We start from the raw sequence: 23853 nt of genomic DNA, 5'->3' as shown, positions 1-23853 counted from the left end.
GCTGCTGAAGAGCTGAGAGTTTCCCACATGCGTGGCACCTACAAATATTTTTGTCGACCCGTGAAACTTTAGGCTTTTGTCGTGTGTCTCTCTCACTCCCTTTTCCTCACCCCGTCCAACAAGATACCCAAAATCGTCCGTCCCTTTCGCTTCTCTGCCGCTGCCGCGCCACGCCGTTGTCGTCTTTGAATGCTCTCGTCTCTTCTCCCCAGCCGATTTAAACAAACTTCAGACAACATGTCTCCCACTTCTGTAAACGGAGGCGCTGGCTCCAACATCTCCTTTGTTGGTGCCATTGACCAGGGCACCACGAGCACCCGCTTCCTCATCTTCAACCCCCACGGTGAGGTCGTTGCTACTCACCAGCTCGAGTTCAAGCAGATCTACCCCAACCCAGGGTAAGTCATTCTTCCTCCGCGACCACCATTGGCGCATGAAACGTATTGCGCCGAGTAAGCAATTAACCCCAATGCGACAGCTGGCACGAGCATGACCCCGAGGAGCTGGTTGCTTCCGTCGAGACGTGCATTGACGGCGCCGTCCAGGCTTTCGAGACTCAGGGCCACTCCCGCGACCAGATCAAGGCTGTCGGTATCACCAACCAGAGAGAGACCACCGTCCTTTGGGACACGACCACAGGCAAGGCTCTATACAATGCCATCGTCTGGACCGACACCCGTACCAAGGATCTCGTTCGCCGTCTGAAGCAGCGTCTCGGCGCAAGCGAGCTCACCCAGCGATGCGGCCTTCCCCTCTCCACATATCCCTCCGTCGGCAAGCTCCTTTGGCTTCTGGAGAACAGCCCTGAGGTCAAGGATGCTTACGAGCGTGGTGTTCTGGCCTTTGGCACCATTGACACCTGGTTGGTCTACAAGCTGAACGGCGGTACTGCGCGCGACGTCTACGTCTCAGATCCCTCCAACGCCGCCCGTACCATGTTCATGAACATTCACACTCTCAAGTACGACGAGGACCTCATTGATTGGTTCAGAATCGACCCCAAAAAGGTCAAGCTGGCCAAGATTGTTCGCTCTTCTGACCCCGAGGCGTATGGTACGCTTCACAACACTGTTCTTAGCGGTACCAAGATCACCGGTTGCTTGGGTGATCAGTCCGCCGCTCTGGTCGGTCAGAAGGGCTTCACGGCCGGTCTCGCAAAGAACACGTATGGCACGGGTTGCTTCTTGCTCTACAACATCGGACCCAAGCCCGTCATTTCATCTCACGGTCTCTTGACCACTGTCGCTTTCGACTTCGGCCCCGGCAAGACCATGTATGCTCTCGAGGGATCCATTGCTGTTGCCGGATCCAGTGTCAAGTTCTTGGTCGACAACTTTGGCTTCATGGAGTCTTCTTCCAAGCTCAGCGCACTCGCCGAGACGGTTGAGGACAACGGTGGTTGCACCTTCGTCACTGCCTTCAGTGGACTCTTTGCGCCGTACTGGATCGACGATGCCCGTGGAACCATCTTTGGTATCACCGCCTACACCCAGCGTGGCCACATCGCCCGCGCCACCCTTGAGGCCACCTGCTTCCAGACCAAGGCTATCTTGGACTCCATGGAGAAGGACAGCGGTGCAGCTCTGACTGAGCTCGCCGTTGACGGTGGCATGTGCAACTCTGATCTCGTCATGCAGGTAAGAGTAGAACCCCCGGACCTTTTCCGAGCCTCGGGCGGAGAAATCAAGCTGACCCATGTACTCCGTAATAGACCCAGTCCGACATCATTGGCATCCCTGTCAACCGCCCAGGCATGCGCGAGACCACTGCTCTCGGCGCGGCCATCGCGGCAGGCTTCGCTGTGGGCGTCTGGAAGAGCTTCGACGAATTGAAGGACGTCAACCTCGAGGGCCGCACCATCTTCAAGCCCCAAATCTCCGAGGAGGATGCCTCTGAGCGCTTCGGCCGCTGGGAGAAGGCCGTCCAGATGAGCAAGGGCTGGTCGAGCTAAAGGGTATTTGCTTGGGAGTTCTTCACGTGATAATGTCTTCTTTTTCTTCGTTTCGATATACCACAGTCTGTTGTTTGGGAGGTCCAATCACGATGGGCGCACGCACATGCGATCCGGCGCCGCTTGGAGAGAAAAATCCAATTTGTATCATAGGTAGCACGGCATCATGACGCATTTTGCCTCTGTCGGAAACTCGATTTTTGTGTGCCAGAAGCTGGTCCGTTTACCCTGTTCACCGATGCAAGTCTTTGTGAGAGCGCCAAGTCAACGGCTTCAGGGAAAGCCGCGGTTGCAGTGCTGTCTCGACCCGTCTCCACGTGCGCCTGTTCCTTGTAAAATCCGGATGATCGGGGCGCAAATTGTCGTCCATGACCCAGCTCGAACTGAGTCGTGAAGCAGGCAGAAGCGGAATGCAGTGACTTCATCGCGATCCTCAGCCTGCTGCGCGGCCTTGTTCCGGGGGCGTACTGGCGTAAGGGACCCTCCTCTCGCTGTAGGCGTTGTTAGTTAAAGGCTTGTAGCCTACCTGTCAGCCAGCCGGTGACTACTGCTTCTGGAGCCTGTGGAAGAAGACATCGTCGAAGCCACTGCCGTTTACCCCCACCTTTGACGGTTGCATCGCCCCATGGATGATCCTCGCGGTAACAGGCTTCACAGGGGAACCATGAGGAGCGGGGGAAAGTTCGGAGTGGCCGGGGTGCGGCGCTGTTTGCCGTATGGAGGGGGGTTTTCGGTAGCAAACTTGGAGAAGAAAATTGAGGGGAACTGTCTAACAGAGGCGGCGCGGTTCCTGCATGTCTTGCGGTAGTCTGTATTAGCACCGTTGTTCCGTCGTAGTGACCAGCGTGCCAGTGTCATGCCTGGTGGCTTCGGAGATGGCTCTGGTAATCGTAATCGCCCCCAAGGGCTCATCATTGGGCGCAACGATCTCCCCTCATCCGTTCCGTCTATCCCATGCTGCGGGCGGATGCTGTGTGTAACGAGTTTCCGGGAAAACGAGGATGCCAGGCGCAAGTGGCTGGTTGGTGCGCATTGGCGGCACGGCGGAGTCTTTATTTCTGGTACTGTACACGGTTCCGTCGTCTTCCGTAGTGTTTGTATGTCATATGGATACCTACTCTGTCCCGGTATTAGTTGGCAGAGTAGATAATCAGGACGGTCAGACCGCGTAAAGTAAGGGACGGTGACAGAGTTGCGCAAGAGATCCAACTCTTATTGTGGACGAGAGTGGGCCGACAACTGGATCTCTCTTTTTTTTCTGCCCTCCGTGCCAGCCATCTCTTCAAATGGCGTGTCGGGAGAGAACACCGAAGGACCCCGTCCCCCTCTCACACTTGGTCAGACTCAGACACTCAAGCGCTTGCTGACAAAGTCCCTCATCGCGGCCTTGGCTTCCCGAGTCTTTTCCACCTAGTCGACTAGTTCTTTTTGCCTCTCGCTGAAGACTCGGTGCTTGTCTTCCATCTCTCTCCACTTGTTGCTTCGACTTGCAGACTGCACTCTGCAGGTTCGCGCGCACGACAAACTGACTGGACTGACTGACACTGCAGCGACTGCAGCGCTGACACCAGCACTACTCCGTACACACACAGACGGTACAGAGACTCTCTCCTGGATTCGGCTGCCCACGTTTCGCACATCGACCCGGCTAACCAACGCGGACAAGGCCGGATATGCCCCATGCGCCCCAAGGTGCTGCGGCGCAATCCTTCACTCTCTCCAGCATCCCGGCCGGCTGAGGCAATTCGCTAGCCTGCCTAGTACTGCTTGCTGCACGCCCGCTCGTGAGTGAAATGACCACTTCCTGACATCAAATTCGGCCAGGCTCCTCACGGCTCCATCCAAAAAGGGCCCTGATAAGAGCAACACCTTCGCAGTCCATCAAAGTAAAATCGGGAAATGTGGAGTTCCCACGACCATGGGACAGATATGCTAGACACGAATGCACGTCCGCAACAAATGGCCGAGGAGGAAGCGAACTCGGTGTTCAGCCACGACGAGGGCTCAAGTGGTGAAGATACGACCAACAATGGCTCGGCCGGTGCACCGAGGAAGCGTAAGAGGGAGAAGCACCAAAAGACATCGTATGTTGTGCTCTTCTGATTGTGTGGCCCCCCAAATGAGATGCATGGCCGTCGACTGACGCAAATCCAGATGCGAACTATGCAAGGCGAGGAAGGTCAAGTGCGATCGTGCAGAGCCCGCATGTTCTTGGTGCGCCCGTCACAACCGAACATGCGTCTATCTCGAAAGACAGAAGCCGGGTAGCCGTATCGGTTTCAGTCTTGAACTTGAAGCAAAGGTCAACAGGCTCGATGCTCTCTTGCAGGCTCTTGGCCGTCGTGTAGAAGATCACATCGCCCATGATCACGTTGCCACATCACAGGCTCATTCGCCATCCATCAGCAATCAGGCGCCATCTCAAATCGAGGGATTCCGTCCTGATGGAAATGCGAACGGTGTCAGCCCAGCTCCCGGCCTTTCAAGGGGGCCGCCAACCACGAACGGAAGAACGCCAGCCTTCTCGAGCCCTTTTTGGCAGGGTGGTGATGCCCAAGAGGCGTTGCAGAATGGTGACCGGACTTCGGTTCAGGCTCTCCTGAATTTATCCGCAGGCGAGTCTTTCAGCCAAGCAGGCGCATCGCCCACCGTCAACGGGTCTCGAAAAGATGCATCTTCAGTCCCGACTGTCTCCGAGTTTCCACCTCACGACATGCTATATACGCTTGTCGACCTGTACTTCAAACACTGCAACACGTGGTGTCCGATCTTGGACCGCAAAACAACCTTTGGCGCCTTTTTTGGTTCGACCTCCCTCAACGAAGCCGATCGTGTTTTGCTACATGCCATAGTAGCAACGACGCTCAGATTCATGAAAGACCCGCGATTGTCTCCCGATATGCGGTCACACTACCATGCAGTGTCGAAACACAGGGTGCAGATATACGCTATGGAGAACGTGAGCATTGCCGCGTTGAGGGCTTTGGTGATACTTTGCCTGGACGAGCTGGGAACCTCAAACGGGCCCCGCGGTTGGAACATGCTCGCGTTGCTCTCGCAGAATGTGAGGCAACTTGAACTCTGCGAAGAGAGCAGCGTGTATCTCACGGCCGAGGCAGAGGAGACGCCGCACACGGGCTCGATCCGTCGAGTGGCGATGGGTCGACCAGAATCTTGGATCGAAGACGAGGGCCGTCGACGGCTTTGCTGGATGGTTTATCTCCTTGATCGGTACGCGACGATAGCGACAACGACGTTCGACTTCATGCTCGACGACAAAAAGATGAAGCGCGGTTTGCCGTGTTCATACGATCTCTTTTCGAGAAACGTTCCCGTTGAAACGAAGTCATGGAGTCCGTCATCCAACCAAACCGGCAGCCCGACCATCAACAAACCTGAAAACCTCGGCAGTTTCTCGTACCACTGCGAGATCCTGCGTATACTGAGCAAGGTCCACGACTTTCTCAAAACACCCATTGACGTAACATCGTCTTCGGAAATGGCCGTTTGGCGGAACACATATAGATCGCTGGACGGTGCGCTCGACAACTGGTTGCAGAGCTTGCCCAGCGAGTATAGCAGGATTTCGGCCTTGTGTCACTCAGATCCCGCGAGCCGCGTCGCTAACTGGTTCATGCTGCATAGCGCATATGTCACGTCTGTGGTGCGTCTGCATTCCTCGGCTGCGTACCCCACTGTGAGATCTCACATCTTCGTCCCATCGCACTATGCCATGCAGAGGTGCTTGTCTGCCGTGCAAAGTCTCGGCGATATTGCGCAGGACGTCTTTGAGGCCAACGGTCTGGATCTCTTGGGGCCGCCCTTCGCCTTTTCGTTGTGGGTAGCCGCTAGGTTGCTGCTTATCCACGCCGCAACTGTTGGTTGTCCTGTTGATCCCAAGATTGACTTTTTTATCGAAACGCTTCGCCATGTTGGACAGTACTGGGAGGTAGCAAACAATTACGCCAAAATTCTCGCTCGGGTGGTACAGCGAGGGCGACAGGGCGACATGAGCTTTACCGCGATGAGGAAGTGAGTGTTCCCATATGATGTCTTATCGCGCCCGGTCCGTGCTAACAGCAATGCCTTCAGGAGTGCTCACGACCTAGTAACCTTGACGTCCTCCACACGACGCTCCGGCATGGAGCCGACATCGACTCAGGTGACTTCGTTGAGCGAACTGGACAACATTGACGTTTTCGACTTTTTCAACTATCCCAAGATGTCTGAGCCAAGCTCACGGGCGACCAACGGCCAAACGAATTTACTGCAGCCACAGGTGATGAGCGGGTTAGGCGGCGATTCCATGAGGACGACCGGGGTACCAGATCCAGAGTCGGATTGGCTGGGCTTCAGCACTCCCTTCAACTGAGGCTGAGGTCGATGCTGCGGATTGATGTTCCTTGTTTTATTACCTTGACATACCGAATATTGTTTCCACTTTTAGACAGCAAATATCATGGAAGCTGGGCCGGCGCTGGAGGCTTTGAGGGACTTGGTTGAGGCGTTCGTGGGGCGTTGTACCTCATTGATGGATCTCGTGTGGCTTCGCGATACAGCCGCAAGGAAAGCTGGCAGATCGACCCAATTGAAACTGCTGATCCCCGCACAAGCCGAGGAGCTTCGATCCACTGTGACTGGCTGAGCCACAGACAGCGTCCGTGTGTGCCATGACGTTCGTTGAAACGCTGTTCCTGGTTCTCCCCCGTCATCTTCAACCTCGATTCTTCTCCAGACTTTGGCAAGCGCATCAATCGTGAAAGACGACCAGACCAATCTCTTTAGATCCTTTGAGCAGAATCGAATTCATAACTCATCATGGCGCCAAACCAAGGCCTTGTGCATCCGACTGAGTACGACATCAAGGATAGCAATGTCGAGCTCATTGGCACGGACATTGACCACCAAGTGAAGTACAACTCCGCCTCTACCGAGCCAGCTTGGAATGAAGGCGAGGTTGGCCGAGCCGCCGGGCTTCATGTCTGGCGTATTGAGGAATTTGAGGTCAAGCCATGGCCTAAGGAGAAGTATGGTCAGTTTATGGATGGCGACAGCTATATCGTTCTCAACTCGTACAAGGTTGGGAGCAAAGACGATGCCGAGAAGCTAGGCCATGACATTTTCTTTTGGCTCGGTGCCCATACATCGCAGGACGAGGCCGGTACCGCCGCGTACAAGACGGTTGAGCTCGATGAGTTCCTACACGGGGCTGCAACGCAGCATCGTGAGCTGCAATCAGCGCCGTCTGATGAGTTCCTAGAGCTCTTCCCTCGCATCCAAATCCGCTCTGGTGGAGTGAAATCTGGTTTCCGTCATGTCGAAGATGAGGAGCGCAAAGAGGAGATTCTCACTCTGTTGCGCATCTTCAAGAACCCGTCTGTCGGTGCCAACGGCGTTGTTGTACACGAAGTCGAGCCAACGTGGCAGAGCTTGGACGAGGACGACGTGTTCGTGCTCGACACTGGCGACAAGATCTGGCAGTGGCAGGGCAAGAGCTGCAGCCCGATGGAGAAGGCCAAGGCTGCTCAGGTTGTCAACGACATGACGTTGGCAAAGCATATCGACGTCGAGGTTCTGGCCCAAGAGGAATCGAGATCTCGCGTCATCGTCACTCTTCTCGGAGGCAGCGATGATACGCCTCAGTCTGGTTTCCACTGTCCCAGACCAGTTCGATCAGCATCCAAGGCACACGCCGGCGAGCGACCTCAGAAACTGTTCCGTCTCAGCGATGCTTCCGGGGAGCTCAGGTTCGATCTCGTCAAGGATGGCAGCAAGGCTGCTCTCTCGGACTTTGAAGAGCAAGACGTATTCCTCTTGGACGATGCGGGCCGAGCCGTGTGGGTATGGGAAGGACAGGGTGCAAGCCGGGGAGAGAAGGCCAACTGGCTCAGAGTTGCCCAGGCGTATGTTCGACAATTGCAGGGTGGACCCGAGGCGGATGAGGCTCATCTCACGCCCGTCGCCAAGGTGACTCAAGGCAACGAGAGCAGGGCATTCTTGAAGGCCGTGGCCGTGTAATGGGTACTGAATCATGTTGATACGAAGAGGGAGGGCTCGTGGGTCTCTGGCTAGCCACGGAGTTTCGGGTGTAGATGATCTCTCATAAGAGTCTTTTATTGATCGTGTACTGCCTGGCCGTTTGAAGTGGTCACTATCTCGGGTATACTTTGGTGATGCCACTGCGAACATGTGATGTTGATCAGGAATAAACAAGACCGATTGTCTGCAAGAGATGGACGATGACGATTGATGCAATGTGCAATTTGTATTGAGGTGTCGTCTACGTAGACGTGATTAAAGGGCAGCGGAGGACGGAGCTTGCCATCCGAGAAAGACCAGGTAAGGCAGGAAGTTACGCATCGTCGTGCCTGTCCCCAAGTTCGACATGTGCCTGCCTCGTCCTCGTCAGAGAAAGGGCGATCTGCCTCCGTCAGCAGGAACACCACAATGGCAAGCGCTAACGCAACCCAGGCAGGAACAACAAGGAAACTGCATTTTTCAGCTTCCATGGCCCCAAAAGCACCAGGCACCCTCCTTCATCCCATCGACTGCAGGTAAGGTAGAGCCTGCTCTTTCCCATGTACTTCGAGCGGCAGTCACCTTCCTTGGCAGGGGATCCTGAGATGAGCTACGATCCAGTGCGACTGGGAGGGGCTTGATGATGGTTCTTGCCGTTCATATCGGAAAGTCAACAATTATGAATAATAGCAGCCTAGCAATAGGTCACAAGTACCATGTAACGGAACGGATTGGCAGGTGCTGGGCAAATTCGCACGCGGCAAACGTACAAGAGTTGGAAACATGAACGAATTTGCAATTGCAGAAGTAGACCAAAGTCGTCCGACGATGGAATCTATGGTATCTTTCCCTCCCCGTGAACGCCGCTCGACCATTATCCGCCCGCGATTAGTCCTCCTTCATTTCGACATCATCATTGTAACCACGGGCGATCAACGCCACCGCGACCAAGAAAGAACTCCGACACTGCCGTACCACGTCCGCCCTTTGCTGCCCGTACAGGGTCCTGCGATTCCTTCACGGATGACTAGGTCAATGACCCTACTTTCCGCCGTACTGGCTCATGATTCTTGCAATGTTCTCTGCAGCTTTAGCCTGGTGGCGTGCTTCACTGGCCGCAACGCCCTCACTTCGGAATGCGGCGCCATACGCAGTGGGTTCATTAGAAGCTGGTTGGTTCTGGTACATTGAGGACCGTCGTTGGGCGAGCTCTTTCTTGGATTCCTTGGACGAATGCTTGTGTGACCCCTTTGAGGAGGAATGGCTAGAACCCGTTGGATTAGTACATCGGCCTCACACGCTTCTTCCCCTTCACATCCCACGCCCGGGGCCGGATCATATACCCGCTGTAAGCTGACTGTCCAGAATGCGCCATGTTTGCCTGTGGGAAGGAAGGGCAATGTGTGCAGAGTTGCGGGCGTGAATCGTGAATCACTGATTGTCAAAAAATCAGGTAGCTAGCTTCTCGTGAGGTTGCGAATCTGACCGTTGGTGTGTGTAGTGTGCAGGTTCCTCAGGATCCAACTTGGCAGGTTTAAATATGCCCAGTTTGCACAGCGCGCGAACCACTGCTATCCAAATTCGAGGTTTGAAGGAAACATAACACACTTCTGACCCTTGCATGGCTGAGCTTGCCCCAGGAGAAAGGTGAGTGTCTTTGCAACGGGTTGCGTCAGGTGGAATGCGGCCGTTCAACGAATAGAAGGCTCAAATGGCTACCCGGCACTAAATCGATGGAGTACAATGCCGCAGCATGGGCAGTAACGTTGAGGGGAGGCGTGGTATTCGAATCGAGGGAGCAGGTCCCCGGCAGGGGGGCGAGGTTGCCGAAGGATTCAATCGTGTGGTCCAATCGTTGTCTTGTTTCTGTTAGTCCTCTTCAGCCTGGTAAGGCGTCCAGTCTGTTCCGCCCCCACCCCAAGCACACAATGGGCCCTGCAGGTTGAATGTTCGTAAGCAGGGTACCGGCGTTCCTGGAAAGGCAGTGAAGTCGGAATCTCGAGTCGTTGTTGTTACAACGAGTTGCAGCTCGCACATCGTGCTGTCTGTGAAGTAAGTGAATGGCGGTGGTCATGATAGCATCCTCGACCTCAAATATCAATGCTCAAGCCCTCTGGTGCAGCGAGCTTGAGCATCGAAGGCTTTCCCAGAGGATTGCCAATGTCAAGCATCTGACATGAGGTCATGTCTTTCGCTTGAAAGAACCATCAACGCGGGTCGTCTAAGCCGCGTGGACATCTTCGAAGATCTTCGTATCGCAAGCCGTCCGCAACAAAGCTGGAGCATTGCCGGGGCCGGTCCAGACCAATTTGATCGTAACCTGCAATGACGAAATCCGTTCGCCTGGCTGAATCAGCCAGGTAGTAGGCCGATACGCAAGATGACTGGCCGCTGAGTCTGCTGGACTTGACTTCAAGCTCCTCGATCTCTCTGGCGTCCCACTGGACGACTAAAAGTCCCGTGCATGAGAGACTGAAAATCGCAGGTATGCGGCATGAAAGATGCTTCCTATTCGAGGTTAATTAATGACTGCAGCCATTGGTTGTGATGCGAACAGAGACCTGCCAACTCTGGCGGGCGGGCGTTGGGACTGCGTGACTTGGGAGGGATTGGGAGGGAAAGCTCCTGTGGTGAGATGATGCAGATGGAAGTGGAAAAGTTCCATCGGCAGTGCAGATTGGATGTAAGCGCTACCAAATGCGATGAGCCGACTCTCATTGATGTGACGCATAAAGTCTGCCTTGCCGAGAGTGAATGAGACCCAATCGTCGATGAGGTGGTGATGAGAAAGATGTGTTGAGTAAAAGGGGGCGCCTCCAGGTTCCAGATGATGTAACGTAACGTGGGCAAGAGGCCTCCGCGCGGGGCATCCAGCTGGGCGCCAGTCGCCTCGTTTGCTGCGTCGCGATGCCTTATCCAAGGCATCAATGGTTCGCAATCTTGAGAAGGCGTCCGAGTTGCCTCGTTTGAAGGAAGTTGTCCGCCGATGGGTCGCCCAAAACCTTGGTCGCCTCGCAGTTTCGGCGGATGCCTGACCAAGTGCTGCCGGGTGATCTCAGGTGGTCTTGCTGAACATGAAATATCGAGGTCGAGGAAGCGTGAAGATTGGGATGAAAGTCGTGAACTGTTCAAAAAGCGATTTGACGAGAGTCGTCCGGACTTCTGTTCGCAGGTGTTGTCCCAAAGTATGGCGTTCGGTAGTCAATGGTCGATTTGGCGGGCTGAAATTGGGGGCCGAAAGAGCTCATCCAGAGCGCAAAGCGAGAGGGAGGGGGACGGGAATGGGTAGACGTATATGTAGGGCCGACCCAAAAGCATGGAGTGATGCCAAAGACCAAGGAATCCAGGTTCCCGGGAAAGAAGTCCTAGAGACAGACTCCGTGGACGTGGGATGGGATTCTCGAGGACTTAAATGAAGATGGCATCAGGACTTTGACGTCTCATCAGCGCGAGAGTTCACATCCGGTTGGTTGGGACTGCGCGCAAGTATCCCTGTTGTGATGTGCTCCGCCCCAACGGTCATCTTTATTGGCTCAAGTACGGGAATCCTCCAGGCAGCAGGGCTTTCACTTTCACAACGGTCCAATGAAGGTGCGAAGCGTCCACTCAGCCCTATACACTTGTCGTACACCAACCAATCAGTCAGCGTGTGACTACCCTGACCCGTGAGCACTGAGGTTGAGCACCTCTATCCTGTTACCTCGCATAAGTATGTGGCTGCATTCATGAATTCCACTTGAAAGATTCGCTGCCACAATATACCTTACCTACCTTAATGTAAGGCAAAGCAAGGCAAGGTAAGGAACCCTAGGAAACTTGACCGGCAGGAGCAGCTCCCGATCATCGTGCCGAGATCTTTGGGGGCCACGCCCTGCCTAGAAGGGCATGGAAGAACAGGTACTAATAGAGAAGATGTAAATCTGGCCGCCCACGAGCGGAATGTCTGTGAAATTAGAATGGATCAAGCAAAGACGCCAGTATCTTCTTGTTTTGGGTATTGAAAATGCCATGTCGATCAAAGTTAGTTAGAGAAAGCTCGGTGTGAAGCCCGGTGAAAGGCGCCCCACACCAATACCGGTCCCGCCCAAGTGCCGAATGTGGGCCACTCGAGATCCGGTCCGCAACCTGCGGTAAGACGGCCTGCACTGGCCGTGACACGCGTGTATCCGTTCGCCCAATTTGCTGTAAGGCTGGACGGCAGAACACACCTCAATCAGCAATGACGAAGCCCTCGGCCGTCCATTGACCACCTACCGGGGTACCCCCGTGAGAGCAGCGGGCCTTGTGCTTGCCCTTTCAATCGCCTCGACCTCTGCATTGCTTGTGCACCGACTTCTCCCGCAATGCTCGCATATTCCATATACCTATCTAAACAATTTCAAACACATAGCAGCACCTCGCCACAAATGTCGTGAGCTTCTTTTCATCAAAGTGTTTCGACCTTTAGTGCCAACGCGGCTGTTCAGAGACTATGTTCATGGAGATGACTGATGGCAGGAGATAAATACGCTGATAAATCGCCATAAATTGGAAGGGACAAAGCCAGTGGCGATTCAAAGTCTATATTACAGGCTTTTGAGAAGCAGCCATTGCTCTACCAATGACATATTCAATAACACACTGACCCCGCGATGTAGCTTGTAAGGCGTCCCGTCCACCATACATGTGCGGAAGATACACTCTGGAACAGGCTCAAGAAATACAATTGCCTGAACCGCAGGTCTCCCAGTCTGTCCTGACTCTGAAACGAATGAGTGTATAGCCTCAGATGCTCAATCAGGATTTGTCTCCCTTGAATCGGCCAGTGGAACTCGCTGAATGCTTTTCAACTCTACTCCTCCGTTGCGCCCCGGTTGCGTTCTTATCGATGCTCTTGTATGAGACGCGGTATGCACTGCTATCTTCCGATGGCGATTGAGATCGATAAAGTTTCAGTTGTTGACGAGATAGGCTTCTCTGCGACTCTGTTGTCGAGTGCTCGTGCGTAGGCTTGGGCTCGGAACGGCTGTAATAGCACAATCAGCACGTCGGACCTCTTATGCCGCGCGTCACGCGCATGTATTTGAGCAAACCAATGACGAGTAAGGGCAGTTGTACTCGTTTTAAACAGACTCTCCGGAGTTTGAGTTCATATTCATCGATAGTATCTGTACCGAATATCAAATCGGCGATACGCTCATCGCCAGAAGCTGTATGAAGCGCGCGGACTCGTTAGTTGCTGCGTAGATGCTATTGTGAACATTGCTAGATTCAACGAAACCCTCGGCTTAAATACTGCTAACGCACGAAATTCGTGCGAACCGCTAACGTAGAAAGAACCCGGCTTGACACACGGGGTCGAGACGACCTAGACACCCATCCAACTCACCACATGGCAAGGATGCTGGACGACGTCCAAGAACAAGGCGATTCAACAATCACTTCATATCGAGGATTGCCCCAAAGAAGGTAAGATAGTAGATGCGGGGCGGGACGGACTCGAAGTTGGGTGTGAGTGGGTAGTTCGCTGCGGGGGTTTTTACTTCCGGCCGAGTTGTTGCGTACTTTGTGTAACCAAAAGCCCGGCTTCGTTGGCCAGACTTGCGCTCACCCAAATTTACCCCCCGCCGTAGAGGCATGGTTCAGTTTCCATACTGATAGTGGTTTCTCGTGTGATATGCAAGGAGCAAGCATTATCGACCTAGTGAAGTCTCGGCCGAGCCTCACTATAGCTCTAAGCCGGCCGCACACCGTGAACTTGGCTGGAAGTGAGAGTAATAAGCCAGTTGAGTTGCGTCTGGTCTTATCGCTCCGTTGCCAAAGGACATCTCGTAGTCTTTGAAGAGGCTTTAATGGGACTAGTCCCTGTCGCGATCCTACGACAGCATCTGGATGACTGATCTCTGGACCGTTCTTGCAATTCGGCATGACAGGGCTTCAGTTGAAGTCAACCAGCGTACCTTTTCACCCCTAAGTTCGACACAAAGATTGGGGACGGCTTCTATGAACAATCGGACGAATCGGTGATAGCCTCGGAGGCGAGGTATCTCAACTAAGGTATGCTTAGTGGGATGGCCTTCCAGCCGAGTTGCGAGTTGACTTCAACCACGCCATTGCGTCCAATTAGAGAGAATGCTCGTTCTGCCTCGACGCCTATGCATCGACCAGGCTGAATGATGAAGAACCAATCATGCGTGGCTTCCTGCGACAGGCTGTGATGCAATAAATCCGCGTTCTCCTGCCAACTTTGGCCGGGCGGCGGAGGGGTAGGGGGCAGAGGTGGAGATTGGCCAGTCTATGGTCTCGGTCCTCAGTCGCTTGACCGCAGGCTACAGCTATAGTAACAGGAAATATCCATTATCGTATTCGCGAGTTAACTCGAGCTTATAAGATTCGTTATACTAGTAGCTAGCCGCCTCTCGTGATAAAAGTAGTCTAGTCTTTACAATTGTAAGCGTTACTTACTCTCACTAATAGTGATAACTTGTGTGAGGTCCTGAACAGCTAGATGGGTCGGATTGATGTTAGTATGACTGCGAGATAGACCTTTAATATCTTTTCTCTTGATTGGAAGCCTCTTTCAACGTGATGCGAAGCGGCGAAGGACTGTCACGACCAGTCTGCAAAGGCTGAAGATGAAGATAGCTACCAACAGTCGGCAGAACCAAAAGACGTAGAAGCAAAGGAGGAGAAAAATAATGACCAGCCATGCTCTCAATACCCTCGACTCACCATAGACATTGAGGATCATTTAAGTATTCAATCTGTGCTCCATTCTCAGGATTAGCGCTTCGTGGCATGAAGTTATAGTTATGGGCCTCCAGCTCAATCTCCATCACAGTTTATTAATCGCTCCTCATGAAATGATCTAGCCCGTATTCACTCTAAGTCCATGTCACTCCTTGCAGCTCACACATCCAATCCGAATGCCCAGGCTCATACACATCAGTAGGCCCATACTCACCACCCTCTGCCGCATCCATGTTGCAAACATTAACATTAAAATTGCACAATTGCACAGGTTCCAAGCCCACACCCTTCTCCGAAACAGTCTCCCACGGGTTCGTAAGCTGCTCATAATCATGCTTATCAAAGCAGTCTGCAGGTCCCTTCAAGATCTCCTCCTTGGTAAGCCCATACGTCTTAATAAGCTTCTCCGCTAGCCGGTGCTCGGGCACATCATCGTCGCTATCGTGTCTCTGGAACCGCCACTCAGTCCACTTGCTGTTCGCCTCCTGCTTGCACAAAATAGCAGCAGACGAGTCATCGCACGCCGTCTTGTTGAATGTGCGGATGATGTACACATTCTGCGCCTGCATCAGCAGCGCTATAGCGTTCACGCTGACAGTCTTGTACATCCACGTGTCGAAATCGTCCTGCGTGATGTTCGTCTGGCGGGAAAGGAAGCCGCCGCCGCTCAAGACCTTGTTGATGCCCCACGTCGGGTCGTCGATGGGCGCGTCAATGACCTTTTTCGCATACGTTCCGATCGCCTGCTTGTACTCGTCGACTTTGCCGCCCATCTGGCTCGACAGGTCGCTCCATCGCAGGAACTGGCCGCCCGCGCTGGGCGCGAGCATCATCCCGCCCGCAATGATGTTGCCGCCTTGAACGGTGCTGGCGATGCTGCCTGCGGTGGCACCGAGTGCTGCTGTGGTTGGGAAGGCGTTTAGGATTCCGTTGACCCATGCTAGGAATTGCTTCATCGGGGTGACGTTGTCCTTTCTTGCCGGCCATAGGTCGTCGACTACCTTTGCGAGCTTTAGGCTTAGGATGGTGGCAGCGTAGGTTACGGCAAGGTTGAGGTTGTTGACGTAGTTGTTCCAGCCTTGGATACCCATCAAGGCGTACCTTGCGTAACTCGTTAGTACAGAGAAGAGTGATGGGATAGAAGCAGAACACATGGCTTACCACCCAGGCAAAGTGACCGGTGTACACGGTTGACCGGCATTACACCACAGGTTGACCCCGCAAAAGAAGTTGGGGGCACCCAAGTATGCCCCTAGAGCTTGCACATTGTCGGAGGAGTATTCCGTATAATATTTCGCGGCGTTAGCCAGAAAGTTGTCTACGCCCTCCTTCTTCCATGTGTCGCTCGAGAGCTGGCTAGGCACGCAGTTCGCACGCGGGCTCACGACTGAGAGCAAGTCGGAGTCACGACTAGACGGCGCCGCGTCCACACAGACACTCAAGTACCCAGTGCATAACGCCAGTAAAGATCGGAAGTGCATGGCAGGCTACTCTATCTCGAGAATCAACTGCCAGCAGTTACTCTTGGTAAGACTGATACAAAGGCTAGTGGTGGTTGGAGGTTGGCGCAAAGCAGCTGGTCAATATATACGGAAAGACAAGAAATAGGACGATGGGCAATGCGGCTCATCGAGGCAAGTTCCCGGAGTTCAAGTGAGACATATAAAAATCTTGAAGTCGGAACAATCAGTCTCCATGTTTGCCGAGCAAGCTGTTTCCTGGACCGTGCTGTTTGTCGTCAACATTGGCAAGCATCATTGCGTGATAAGGTGTAATCGAGCAAGGACCTCCATTCATCTAATTAGACTTTGTTTCGATAACATTGATGCTGATTGACTTCAACACGAATCGAACATCCCGTCGAAAATTGACAAGATAGAGACACTTTTGCGTGGGTACTGAGAGTCGGTCAATGTTGTGATAGATAGAGTTCCCACTAAGCTTGGATCACTATGGGTCAGGCTCGGCGTTGCCGTTTGGTTTGTGTTTCCCCATTCGACGATCTTCTGGGCAGTACTAGTGTAGATCTCTCTATCAAAGTTCGCAGGAAGTCTGCCAGGAATAATATAGAGAAATTGATAGGACTATGAGCAACTCATTCAACCACTTGGCTCCGCTATGGCGATAGCCACCAAGTACACAATTGGCTCTTTGGTATCATCGAGTATCTAGTCGTTCTATTACTCGCAAATAACTATATCTTTAAGAGACTGAGATGTGATTATAGACTTAAGACGCGATGTTCTATCACGAAAACGTTGCCAACTCTAAGTCGGAGTATCGCGACAACAAAAAGACATCCGAAGCACTTGCAATTGACCTTGAAGTAAAAAAACTCAACACAACCCAAGCCTCTCTTTCTTCCCTCCATCTTCACACGACCCGGACCCATCATAAACCCACCATGAAGTTCTCCATCCCCCTCCTCCTCGCCGCCTTCACCACACGAGCGCTCGGCGACAGACACCACTTCTGCTGGTGCGGAAGCGACCAAGTCCCCAAATCAGACTCCTGCCTAACGCAAGCCGCCTGCGCCAAATACCCGCAAGACAAATTCTTCGGCGTCAAGGGCGGTGACCCATCGGCGCCGACGATATCCAAATGGAGTGAGAAGAAGGCAAAGTGCTACAGCACGCGCGCATGGCCTGTGATCCCGCATCCCTTTCTCGGCGGGAACGAGTTTGAGGATGCGTGCTTTGCCGCGGCGGCGGATCAGGCTGTTGTCGATGCGTGTGGCATTTCGCCTGGGAGTAGAACGGGGGTGAAGTCGTATTGCTCTGAGCCTTTCGACTGAGAGAATGTGTGCTAGCTTTGATATGTAAGTGCTCTTCTTAAATAAAATGGGCGATTTGACCATGCGCTGACACTTTCACGATTCAGTTCTCGGTTCTTCACGAGTCTGCCAGCGGAGCTCTTACAACAGAGTCATGAAAGCGGCACCTCGATCGACGCTGGCGTTGAGTGGGTTTCCAAAGATGAATCGCATCAATAGTATTAGAAGATAACTCGTACATATTTTGTTTGAGCTGCTGCCTAGATGTAGCATGAATATTTTGATTGTCTTTCATGACTTAATAAGACAAACTTGAATGACTGAAGAGCGTTCATCTAAAAGTGAGAAGTCAATCACTGCTTAAAACCGCAAGGGCTTGACTGTCTACCAACGACGAACCGAGATGATAGAGCTTCAGATGAACCATTGCCCTCAACATCGAGTCCCAAAGCATGTACTTCACCAAAGAGCGAAGCTCTGCGCCACAACTGGCACCAGCTGCGAGATGCGCATGGACACCTCGCCAATCAAGCACCGGCCCACACCCCCTACCCCACACCCCTTTATAATACGCCAACTTTCTCTCCCATATTGCCTACGGGCATTTGGTCAATTTGAAACGATACAGAGAAGATGTAAGCACCATCCCTGTACCCGTCGAGTTCGAGTCTGGAATCAGTCGCTAACGTTCCTCACAGTAGCATGGCCCCTGCACTAAGGATGACACGCTCAATCAAAGAGAAGCTACCAATTTTTTTCTCCATTCTTGGGAATCGATATTTTCGATGGGAGTTGTTCTATCTTACGAAGAGAAGGCGCGGCGTTTCCTATTGTTCCCCACAACGCAGGTTCATCTGGCTATGCCCTCTGGTCCGAGGACGGTAGGTTTCGCATTCGCATCTCGCTGCTCAGGGCAAGCTGAAGAGTTGCGCCGAACATGGCCGGCCGGAACTGGCCAAATCATTTGGGCGCGCACTTGGACCAGTGGTTACGGCATCTTGGTCTTTCGGAAAAGATTATTAAACAGACCGTGTATCGAACATTCTAGTGAACGATAACACACTGGCACCCAATAAGTAACACTGCATATCAAGTTTTCTCGTTGCATTCGATTAAGAGTAAGTAACATTACAAATACCGTGAGGGCTGCCCGTTTTCTCGCCGCCCGTACTATGTAGTATGAAAAATATGTCTAGATGTGCTCAAGGACAGGATATCTAATGGTCTATAAGGAGCGTGGGTTGTGTCATTAAGTCGTAAACCGGAGAGATGGTCATACAAAACTCTCAAAATTCGTCTCTTGTGTGATGATTAATCATTCTCATGCCTGGGGCGCGGCAGTGCGCTTGGGCATCTCCATATCCACACCGCGGAAGCGCATGCCACGCTTCTTCTTGGAAGAAGTGGTGCTGGTGCTAGTCGACGAAGTCTTCTTCTTCTTGTCGTCGTCATCAGACTTGCTGGTGGTGGTGGCCTTGGAGGTGATGGTCGAGCTGGCAGAAGTGGCTGCGGGGGAGGTGACCACGGGGCTCGTGGTGGTGCTGACGACCAGAGTCGAGGGCGTCGAGCTCGGGGATGGCGCGTTAGTCTTGGTGGCCCAGTAAGCATCCAGACGACTCTCGACCTCTTGCTCGTTGTTGTAGGGTTGGAGCTTGGCCATGTACTCGACGCGGGACTTGATCGCGTCCCAGCTAGATGCAGCGGAGCTCTCATTCTTAGAGCGCCACTCCAACTGCATGGGGTCGGCAAAGGCTTCCTCGTCGTAGCCAAGGTCCTCGAGCTTGGTGACGTTGAAGGCAGCCATCATCTCGTGGTCCTCGTGGATGAGGTTGTGGCAGTGGAACATGTAGACACCGGGCCAGGGGGCGTAGTGAGCCTCGACGGTCACCGTCTCACCGGGTCCAACCCAGACGACATCCTTGAGACCCTGGGACTCGTATGGGAAGACCGTGTTGCTACGGCCGTTGACGCGCTTGATGACGCGGAAGTCGACGAGGTGGATGTGGATGGGGTGGCTCCAGCCGCCGGAGCTGTTCTCGAGCTCCCAGACCTCAATAGTACCCCGCTTAGGCTTGGCAAGGACGCGGTTGTTTACATCGGCAAAGATGACACCGTTGATACGCCAGTCGCTGCCCGTGCGGTGGAACAGGAAGTGCTGGTCAACGCCGGTCTTGTCCTTGGGGAACGGCACGGCGCGGAGGGCGGAGGGGACTTCGGACTTGTCATTGACTGATCCATCGCTGACTACAAAGCGCATGACCTTGTCGGTGTGCAGATAGTCAACATCAGCGGCGAAGCCTCTGGTGTTGCGCATGGTGACATTCTCGCCCTTGTACTTGGAGAAGTCGATGACAATCTCGTAGCGCTCGGCCATGGAGATGTAGAGATCCTTGACTTTCTGGGGTCCCGTTAAGAGGCCGGCATCGGAAGAGATGACCTCGAATTCGACTCTGTTGGCCTTAAGATCTTCGAGGTAGAGGAAGAATGTACGGGAAATGGCGGCGTCGAGCAGACGGAAACGGTACTTGCGGGGCTCAACCTTCAGATACGGCCAAGGCTGTCCGTTAACGTGGATAACATCCCCGTACAAGCTGGTCTGTTCGTTGGCAGGCGAGTACAGAGTACCATCGGAATTGTATTGTTTCGCAGAGAGGATCAGAGGAATGTCGTAGACGCCGTAACCGCTGGGGAGGCCAAGAGAGTCTTCAGCAGAGTCGTGGAGGATGTATGCGCCAGCCTGGCCAAAGTAGGCATTCTCGGCAGTGTGGTCAATGGCATGATCGTGGTACCAGAGAGTACGGGCGTTCTGGTTGTTGGGATAGTAGTAGTCTTTGTACTGACCAGGGTTGAAGACATCTTCAGCCCAACCATCCCAAGGTGTGCGCTGAGTATGAAAGGTTAGATGACAGTATCTCAAAGGTGGATGCTTCGAAGTCTTACCGAAGGAGAGCCGTGAAGATGCACAGAGCTGGCCATCTTGGCGTGGTTGATGAAGCGAACGACCGCCTCTTCGCCACGCTCCATGAGGAAGGTTGGTCCAGGCGCTATGCCATCATATCCAACCAAATTGGCAGGCTTGAGGTTGGGGTAGACTTGGGCGGTGAACTCCTTGACTTCAACCTCATAGTACCTGATCTTCTTTCCAGTCACTGGATTGATGATCGCCTGATTGGGGCTGCTGAAAGTCAACCATGAGAGCTCTTCATCAACGGTATGAGGTGAGGATGGGGCTTACTATCGTTCCTCCTTGGGAGGGGGGATTGGCAGGGGAAACTCGTAGAGCCATGTGTATGCGGGACTGTCCCAGTCCTTGGCGAGGGTATCAGAAGCGAGAGCTAAGACAATGGCCAGAGACTGGCGAAGAGTGAGAGAGACCATGGCGGAGATGGAAGATGATATGCAGGGAAAAGAGCCAAGAGAAACAGTGCAAGTGACAAGTGCTGGCCAAGACGGGTGGCGACGCCTTTGTAACTGTCAAATGCTTGGAAGGAGATGAGGGCGATGAGACTGGTGGAGAAGATTTCCATCGGTAGGGACAGAACTCCAGTATTTATCAACTTTCATATTTCATCTTGATCAAAAATCTGAGTGGTCGAGGCGGCGACACCATGGACCGAATTACGGCGATCCAGTCCAATCTGACAAGACCCACGCCGGATCCCAGGTAGAAAGCCACAACGACAGCCTTAGCAATGGCGTGAGCCGGTGAAGGGTTGACCTCGAGCGAAATGTTTCCCGCACGGAGGTTATCGGTTAGCCCTTTAGAGCAAGAGCATCGCTAGCCTGAGCTGCTCTCTAAGGCGAGCGATACCCTTGGGATGGGTGGGCTGAGGAGGGCGTGCTGTAAAGCTCAATGGCCGACTTACGGTCCTTCAACATGGATCGCATCGTTCGGCGTCAGTGGGGCATGTCGTTGTCCATGCATACACTCCAAGGGCAGATTTCTGGACGGTGAAGAAAGAAGGCCAGTCTAGAAACACGCGGTAGATGCAAGACTCTTGTCCGAGTATGCCAAGGGGGGTCTAGGCCATCGGCAACCCAGGATCTTGGTTGAGCAGAAGCAGCAGCCCACGGGATGGTCGAGCTAGTCTCTAGCACGTGCGATCCGTTCGATTCCTCGAAGGTGACCCCATCTGCAAACTCGTGGATCGAATATACGGATGAAGAAGTCAACGGGCGGCAGCGACAGCCTCCAGATCCAAATTCTCAACGTCGAAGTGCGTTCTGTGGTTGGGTCAATGAGCAGGCCCTCAAGACGAGCGCCACGTATGCGTAGCGCAATATTCGATGCATGGAAATGTAGGAAAACCTTTTGCCGACCGGGTACAGGAGGTTAACCTGACGCTGGTCAAGACGACATGAGAAGGCTGGGAGTTGACGCCAGGCGTCGAGGCCATAAAGAAAGAGCTAGTGCGGCTGTTCAGTCAGTCCAGATCCCTTGTTCTTGAATCTGGTGTAGCGATTTCAGCCTCAGAACCTTCGACAATGCAAGATATCAATAGCGCGAGCCTATTAAGTTGAAACGAGCCACTGAGCGAGCACCAAAAATGGCCCAGCAGGGCTATTCTGGGATCACGGTACTGGCTCGAGCGCCAGTACCGGTAGGCGCAGAATGCCTAAGAGCTGATGTGTATCCAATGGACAGCAGAGAAAGAAGCGACTCGGAGCTGATATGCAAGAGGTTCCAGGGTACTGGGTCAGTAGTCCGTCAAGTTGGAGGTGGATGGGATCATTGACAAATCGGACTCTGCGTTCCCCAGAACACGGGAGCAGGGATGCTGCCCCGGACCAATGGCTTCGGAGTTGTGGAAGGGTGCATCGTATCTGGCCCAGCTGCTAAAACATGAGAGCGGAACAGCTCGAAGCAGGCATTCTGTGCGACCCGAATGCTGCGGGCCTCCACACAGGCCTAAAGTTGGTCTCTATCGACGCTTGTGCCGGCTCTGATCGGGTCCCGACTGGGTTTCCTTCCCATCCGATGCTGGAGGGGCACACCCCGGTTCATGCCAACCCCATGTCATCCATGACAAGCAGAACTTTCTCGTTGGTGTCATTAGGCTGACAATGCTTAGCATACGGTGTCAGCAGCCGACTTCATCAAGAGGTTGTCGAAGGCTGGTTGAAGAAGCCAGACGCAGTCTTGCGGCACGTGATGCGATGTGGGAGCCACTGGGACTGGACAGCGTGGCCAGGCCGACAACTTGACGAGACTATCGTACGCCACATTGACGCAGCTGATGGATGCTGCAGAATGCTTATTCCTTCGATGATGCGGCCATGATTCGACGACATGCCTTGGTGAGCTTTTCGTTCGACTTCTGCGCAGAGAAGAAGCTTCGCATTGATATCGGATGGATCGTTGAAGTTCGGACAATGCACATCGTCTGGAGTCTGAAGGCCTAGCAGTCTGATCTCAGGGGTAAACTGGAGGATACGTGGAGGCAGTGTCCATGTTTCGGCCGGAAATGGAAAAGACGAGAGGTGGGACAAAGCGTTGGATTCGCCGGAATTGGCGATGAGGTGAGGAAGAGGAGGACTCGGACGAGGAGGGAGAAAGGCTGGGTGGGTGGGAAAGTCGAACGAGAGGCAGCAGTCAGTAAACCCGGGCGGCACCTTCCCCACATTTTAGTGCCAAGCCGCTACCGTCGCTAAACCTTATTAGCGCTTCAGCCCGGATCAAGATGAAGCTTAAATATTTCTGGAATGATTGGCCCAGTTCCCGTGATCGGGGCTTCAGGGTCCACCTTAGTCAGGCGCTTGTTCTCCACCTCCGTTTCCCATCGCCGCCGCTAGACGTCGTAAACCTCCGAGTAAACTTAACCACACCACATTTTCTGACCGTGTCCTTCGGCGCTTTGTGCTCGTATACCCCAGGCTGCGACCCCGTCGACTTACCAGCGAATCATTCATCCGGCAGTCGTGGGGCCAAGACTCCAGCTATCCAAACTGCCGGGTTGCGAACATTGAGGCCACACGAGCGGTTCCTTGTCCTTGTCCTTGTCCTTGTCCTTGTCCTTGTCCTTGTCCTCTCGAAAGCCGAATCTTCAAGCCCAAGCCGATGACCATGTCTCGAAGCCCCCAACGTTTCTCGTTTCACGCCAGACGTTGCGTACCGTATACGATGAAAAGCCTGTTCGGATGATTGTCAAAGAATACGCACGCGACGCGCTCTCAACTTCTTTACTCAGTCTTTGTCGTTTGGACCTCACTGTCGAACGGCTGCCTACCAACCTCCCATGCCAAGACCCTTAACTGGCTGAAGGTTGTCACAGCCGCTTTTTGCCGTTGAAGAAAACTGTCTGGTGGCGGTTGACGGTTTTCTTGTGGCGTTTCCTTGTGTCACGAGTTATGGCACACAGTAATGGGTATACGGAGTGTAATA

General features: G+C 53.4%; 9 protein-coding genes across 9 annotated transcripts; 5 read left to right on the top strand and 4 right to left on the bottom strand.

Annotated features, from left to right (window-relative positions):
• Positions 1-237: 237 nt before the first annotated feature.
• Positions 238-1951, top strand: BDZ83DRAFT_757469 (glycerol kinase; the record flags this gene model as incomplete). The annotated part of the gene is made up of 3 exons (XM_060514902.1): positions 238-398; positions 479-1637; positions 1712-1951. 3 exons carry the CDS (start codon positions 238-240, stop codon positions 1949-1951), a joined length of 1560 nt encoding a protein of 519 aa, XP_060358903.1.
• Positions 1952-3880: 1929 nt separating this feature from the next.
• On the top strand, positions 3881-6323 carry BDZ83DRAFT_591199 (fungal-specific transcription factor domain-containing protein; the record flags this gene model as incomplete). The annotated part of the gene is made up of 3 exons (XM_060506408.1): positions 3881-4035; positions 4106-5983; positions 6044-6323. The coding sequence occupies 3 exons, from the start codon at positions 3881-3883 to the stop codon at positions 6321-6323; spliced, it is 2313 nt and encodes a 770-aa protein (XP_060358902.1).
• A 446-nt stretch (positions 6324-6769) lies between these two features.
• BDZ83DRAFT_591208 (gelsolin) lies at positions 6770-7969 on the top strand (the record flags this gene model as incomplete). Its single annotated transcript, XM_060506410.1, has 1 exon — positions 6770-7969. The coding sequence occupies one exon, from the start codon at positions 6770-6772 to the stop codon at positions 7967-7969; it is 1200 nt and encodes a 399-aa protein (XP_060358901.1).
• A 47-nt stretch (positions 7970-8016) lies between these two features.
• Positions 8017-8606, bottom strand: BDZ83DRAFT_123549 (uncharacterized protein). Its single transcript, XM_060501169.1, has one exon. The coding sequence runs from the start codon at positions 8458-8460 to the stop codon at positions 8065-8067; it is 396 nt and encodes a 131-aa protein (XP_060358900.1). The 5' UTR covers positions 8461-8606; the 3' UTR covers positions 8017-8064.
• Positions 8607-9010: 404 nt separating this feature from the next.
• BDZ83DRAFT_591216 (uncharacterized protein) lies at positions 9011-9232 on the bottom strand (the record flags this gene model as incomplete). The annotated part of the gene is made up of 1 exon (XM_060506412.1): positions 9011-9232. A coding segment is annotated over one exon (222 nt), but the record flags the coding sequence as incomplete, so codon positions are not given.
• A 5600-nt stretch (positions 9233-14832) lies between these two features.
• On the bottom strand, positions 14833-16179 carry BDZ83DRAFT_723977 (uncharacterized protein; the record flags this gene model as incomplete). The annotated part of the gene is made up of 3 exons (XM_060512613.1): positions 14833-15799; positions 15860-16054; positions 16145-16179. The coding sequence occupies 3 exons, from the start codon at positions 16177-16179 to the stop codon at positions 14833-14835; spliced, it is 1197 nt and encodes a 398-aa protein (XP_060358898.1).
• Positions 16180-17097: 918 nt separating this feature from the next.
• Positions 17098-17818, top strand: BDZ83DRAFT_640175 (uncharacterized protein). The gene is made up of 2 exons (XM_060509475.1): positions 17098-17507; positions 17564-17818. The coding sequence occupies exon 1, from the start codon at positions 17103-17105 to the stop codon at positions 17490-17492; it is 390 nt and encodes a 129-aa protein (XP_060358897.1). The 5' UTR covers positions 17098-17102; the 3' UTR covers positions 17493-17507; positions 17564-17818.
• An 802-nt stretch (positions 17819-18620) lies between these two features.
• Positions 18621-21197, bottom strand: BDZ83DRAFT_123521 (bilirubin oxidase). Its single transcript, XM_060501168.1, has 3 exons — positions 20707-21197; positions 20412-20646; positions 18621-20355 (listed from the first exon to the last, which is right to left on the bottom strand). Exons 1-3 carry the CDS (start codon positions 20847-20849, stop codon positions 18793-18795), a joined length of 1941 nt encoding a protein of 646 aa, XP_060358896.1. The 5' UTR covers positions 20850-21197; the 3' UTR covers positions 18621-18792.
• A 1955-nt stretch (positions 21198-23152) lies between these two features.
• BDZ83DRAFT_656985 (uncharacterized protein) lies at positions 23153-23533 on the top strand (the record flags this gene model as incomplete). The annotated part of the gene is made up of 1 exon (XM_060510925.1): positions 23153-23533. One exon carries the CDS (start codon positions 23153-23155, stop codon positions 23531-23533), a length of 381 nt encoding a protein of 126 aa, XP_060358895.1.
• Positions 23534-23853: the final 320 nt, after the last annotated feature.

Source organism: Colletotrichum acutatum (assembly GCF_030867785.1).
Source record: "Colletotrichum acutatum strain CBS 112980 chromosome Unknown BDZ83scaffold_167, whole genome shotgun sequence".
Taxonomy (NCBI): Eukaryota; Fungi; Ascomycota; class Sordariomycetes; order Glomerellales; family Glomerellaceae; genus Colletotrichum; species Colletotrichum acutatum.
Note: the sequence above shows the minus strand (reverse complement) of the source record. Positions and strands in the feature narration are given on the sequence as shown.

What these genes read in the sequence shown, in the direction of transcription:
- BDZ83DRAFT_123521 (XM_060501168.1), bottom strand. Translation starts at nt 20,849, where the DNA reads ATGGTCTCTCTCACTCTTCGCCAGTCTCTGGCCATTGTCTTAGCTCTC. An exon ending in CCTCCCAAGGAGGAACGATA is followed by an intron (nt 20,647 to 20,706) that starts GTAAGCCCCATC and finishes GACTTTCAGCAG; the next exon opens with CCCCAATCAGGCGATCATCA. An exon ending in ATCTTCACGGCTCTCCTTCG is followed by an intron (nt 20,356 to 20,411) that starts GTAAGACTTCGA and finishes TTTCATACTCAG; the next exon opens with CGCACACCTTGGGATGGTTG.
- BDZ83DRAFT_640175 (XM_060509475.1), top strand. Translation starts at nt 17,103, where the DNA reads ATGAAGTTCTCCATCCCCCTCCTCCTCGCCGCCTTCACCACACGAGCG.
- BDZ83DRAFT_123549 (XM_060501169.1), bottom strand. Translation starts at nt 8,460, where the DNA reads ATGGAAGCTGAAAAATGCAGTTTCCTTGTTGTTCCTGCCTGGGTTGCG.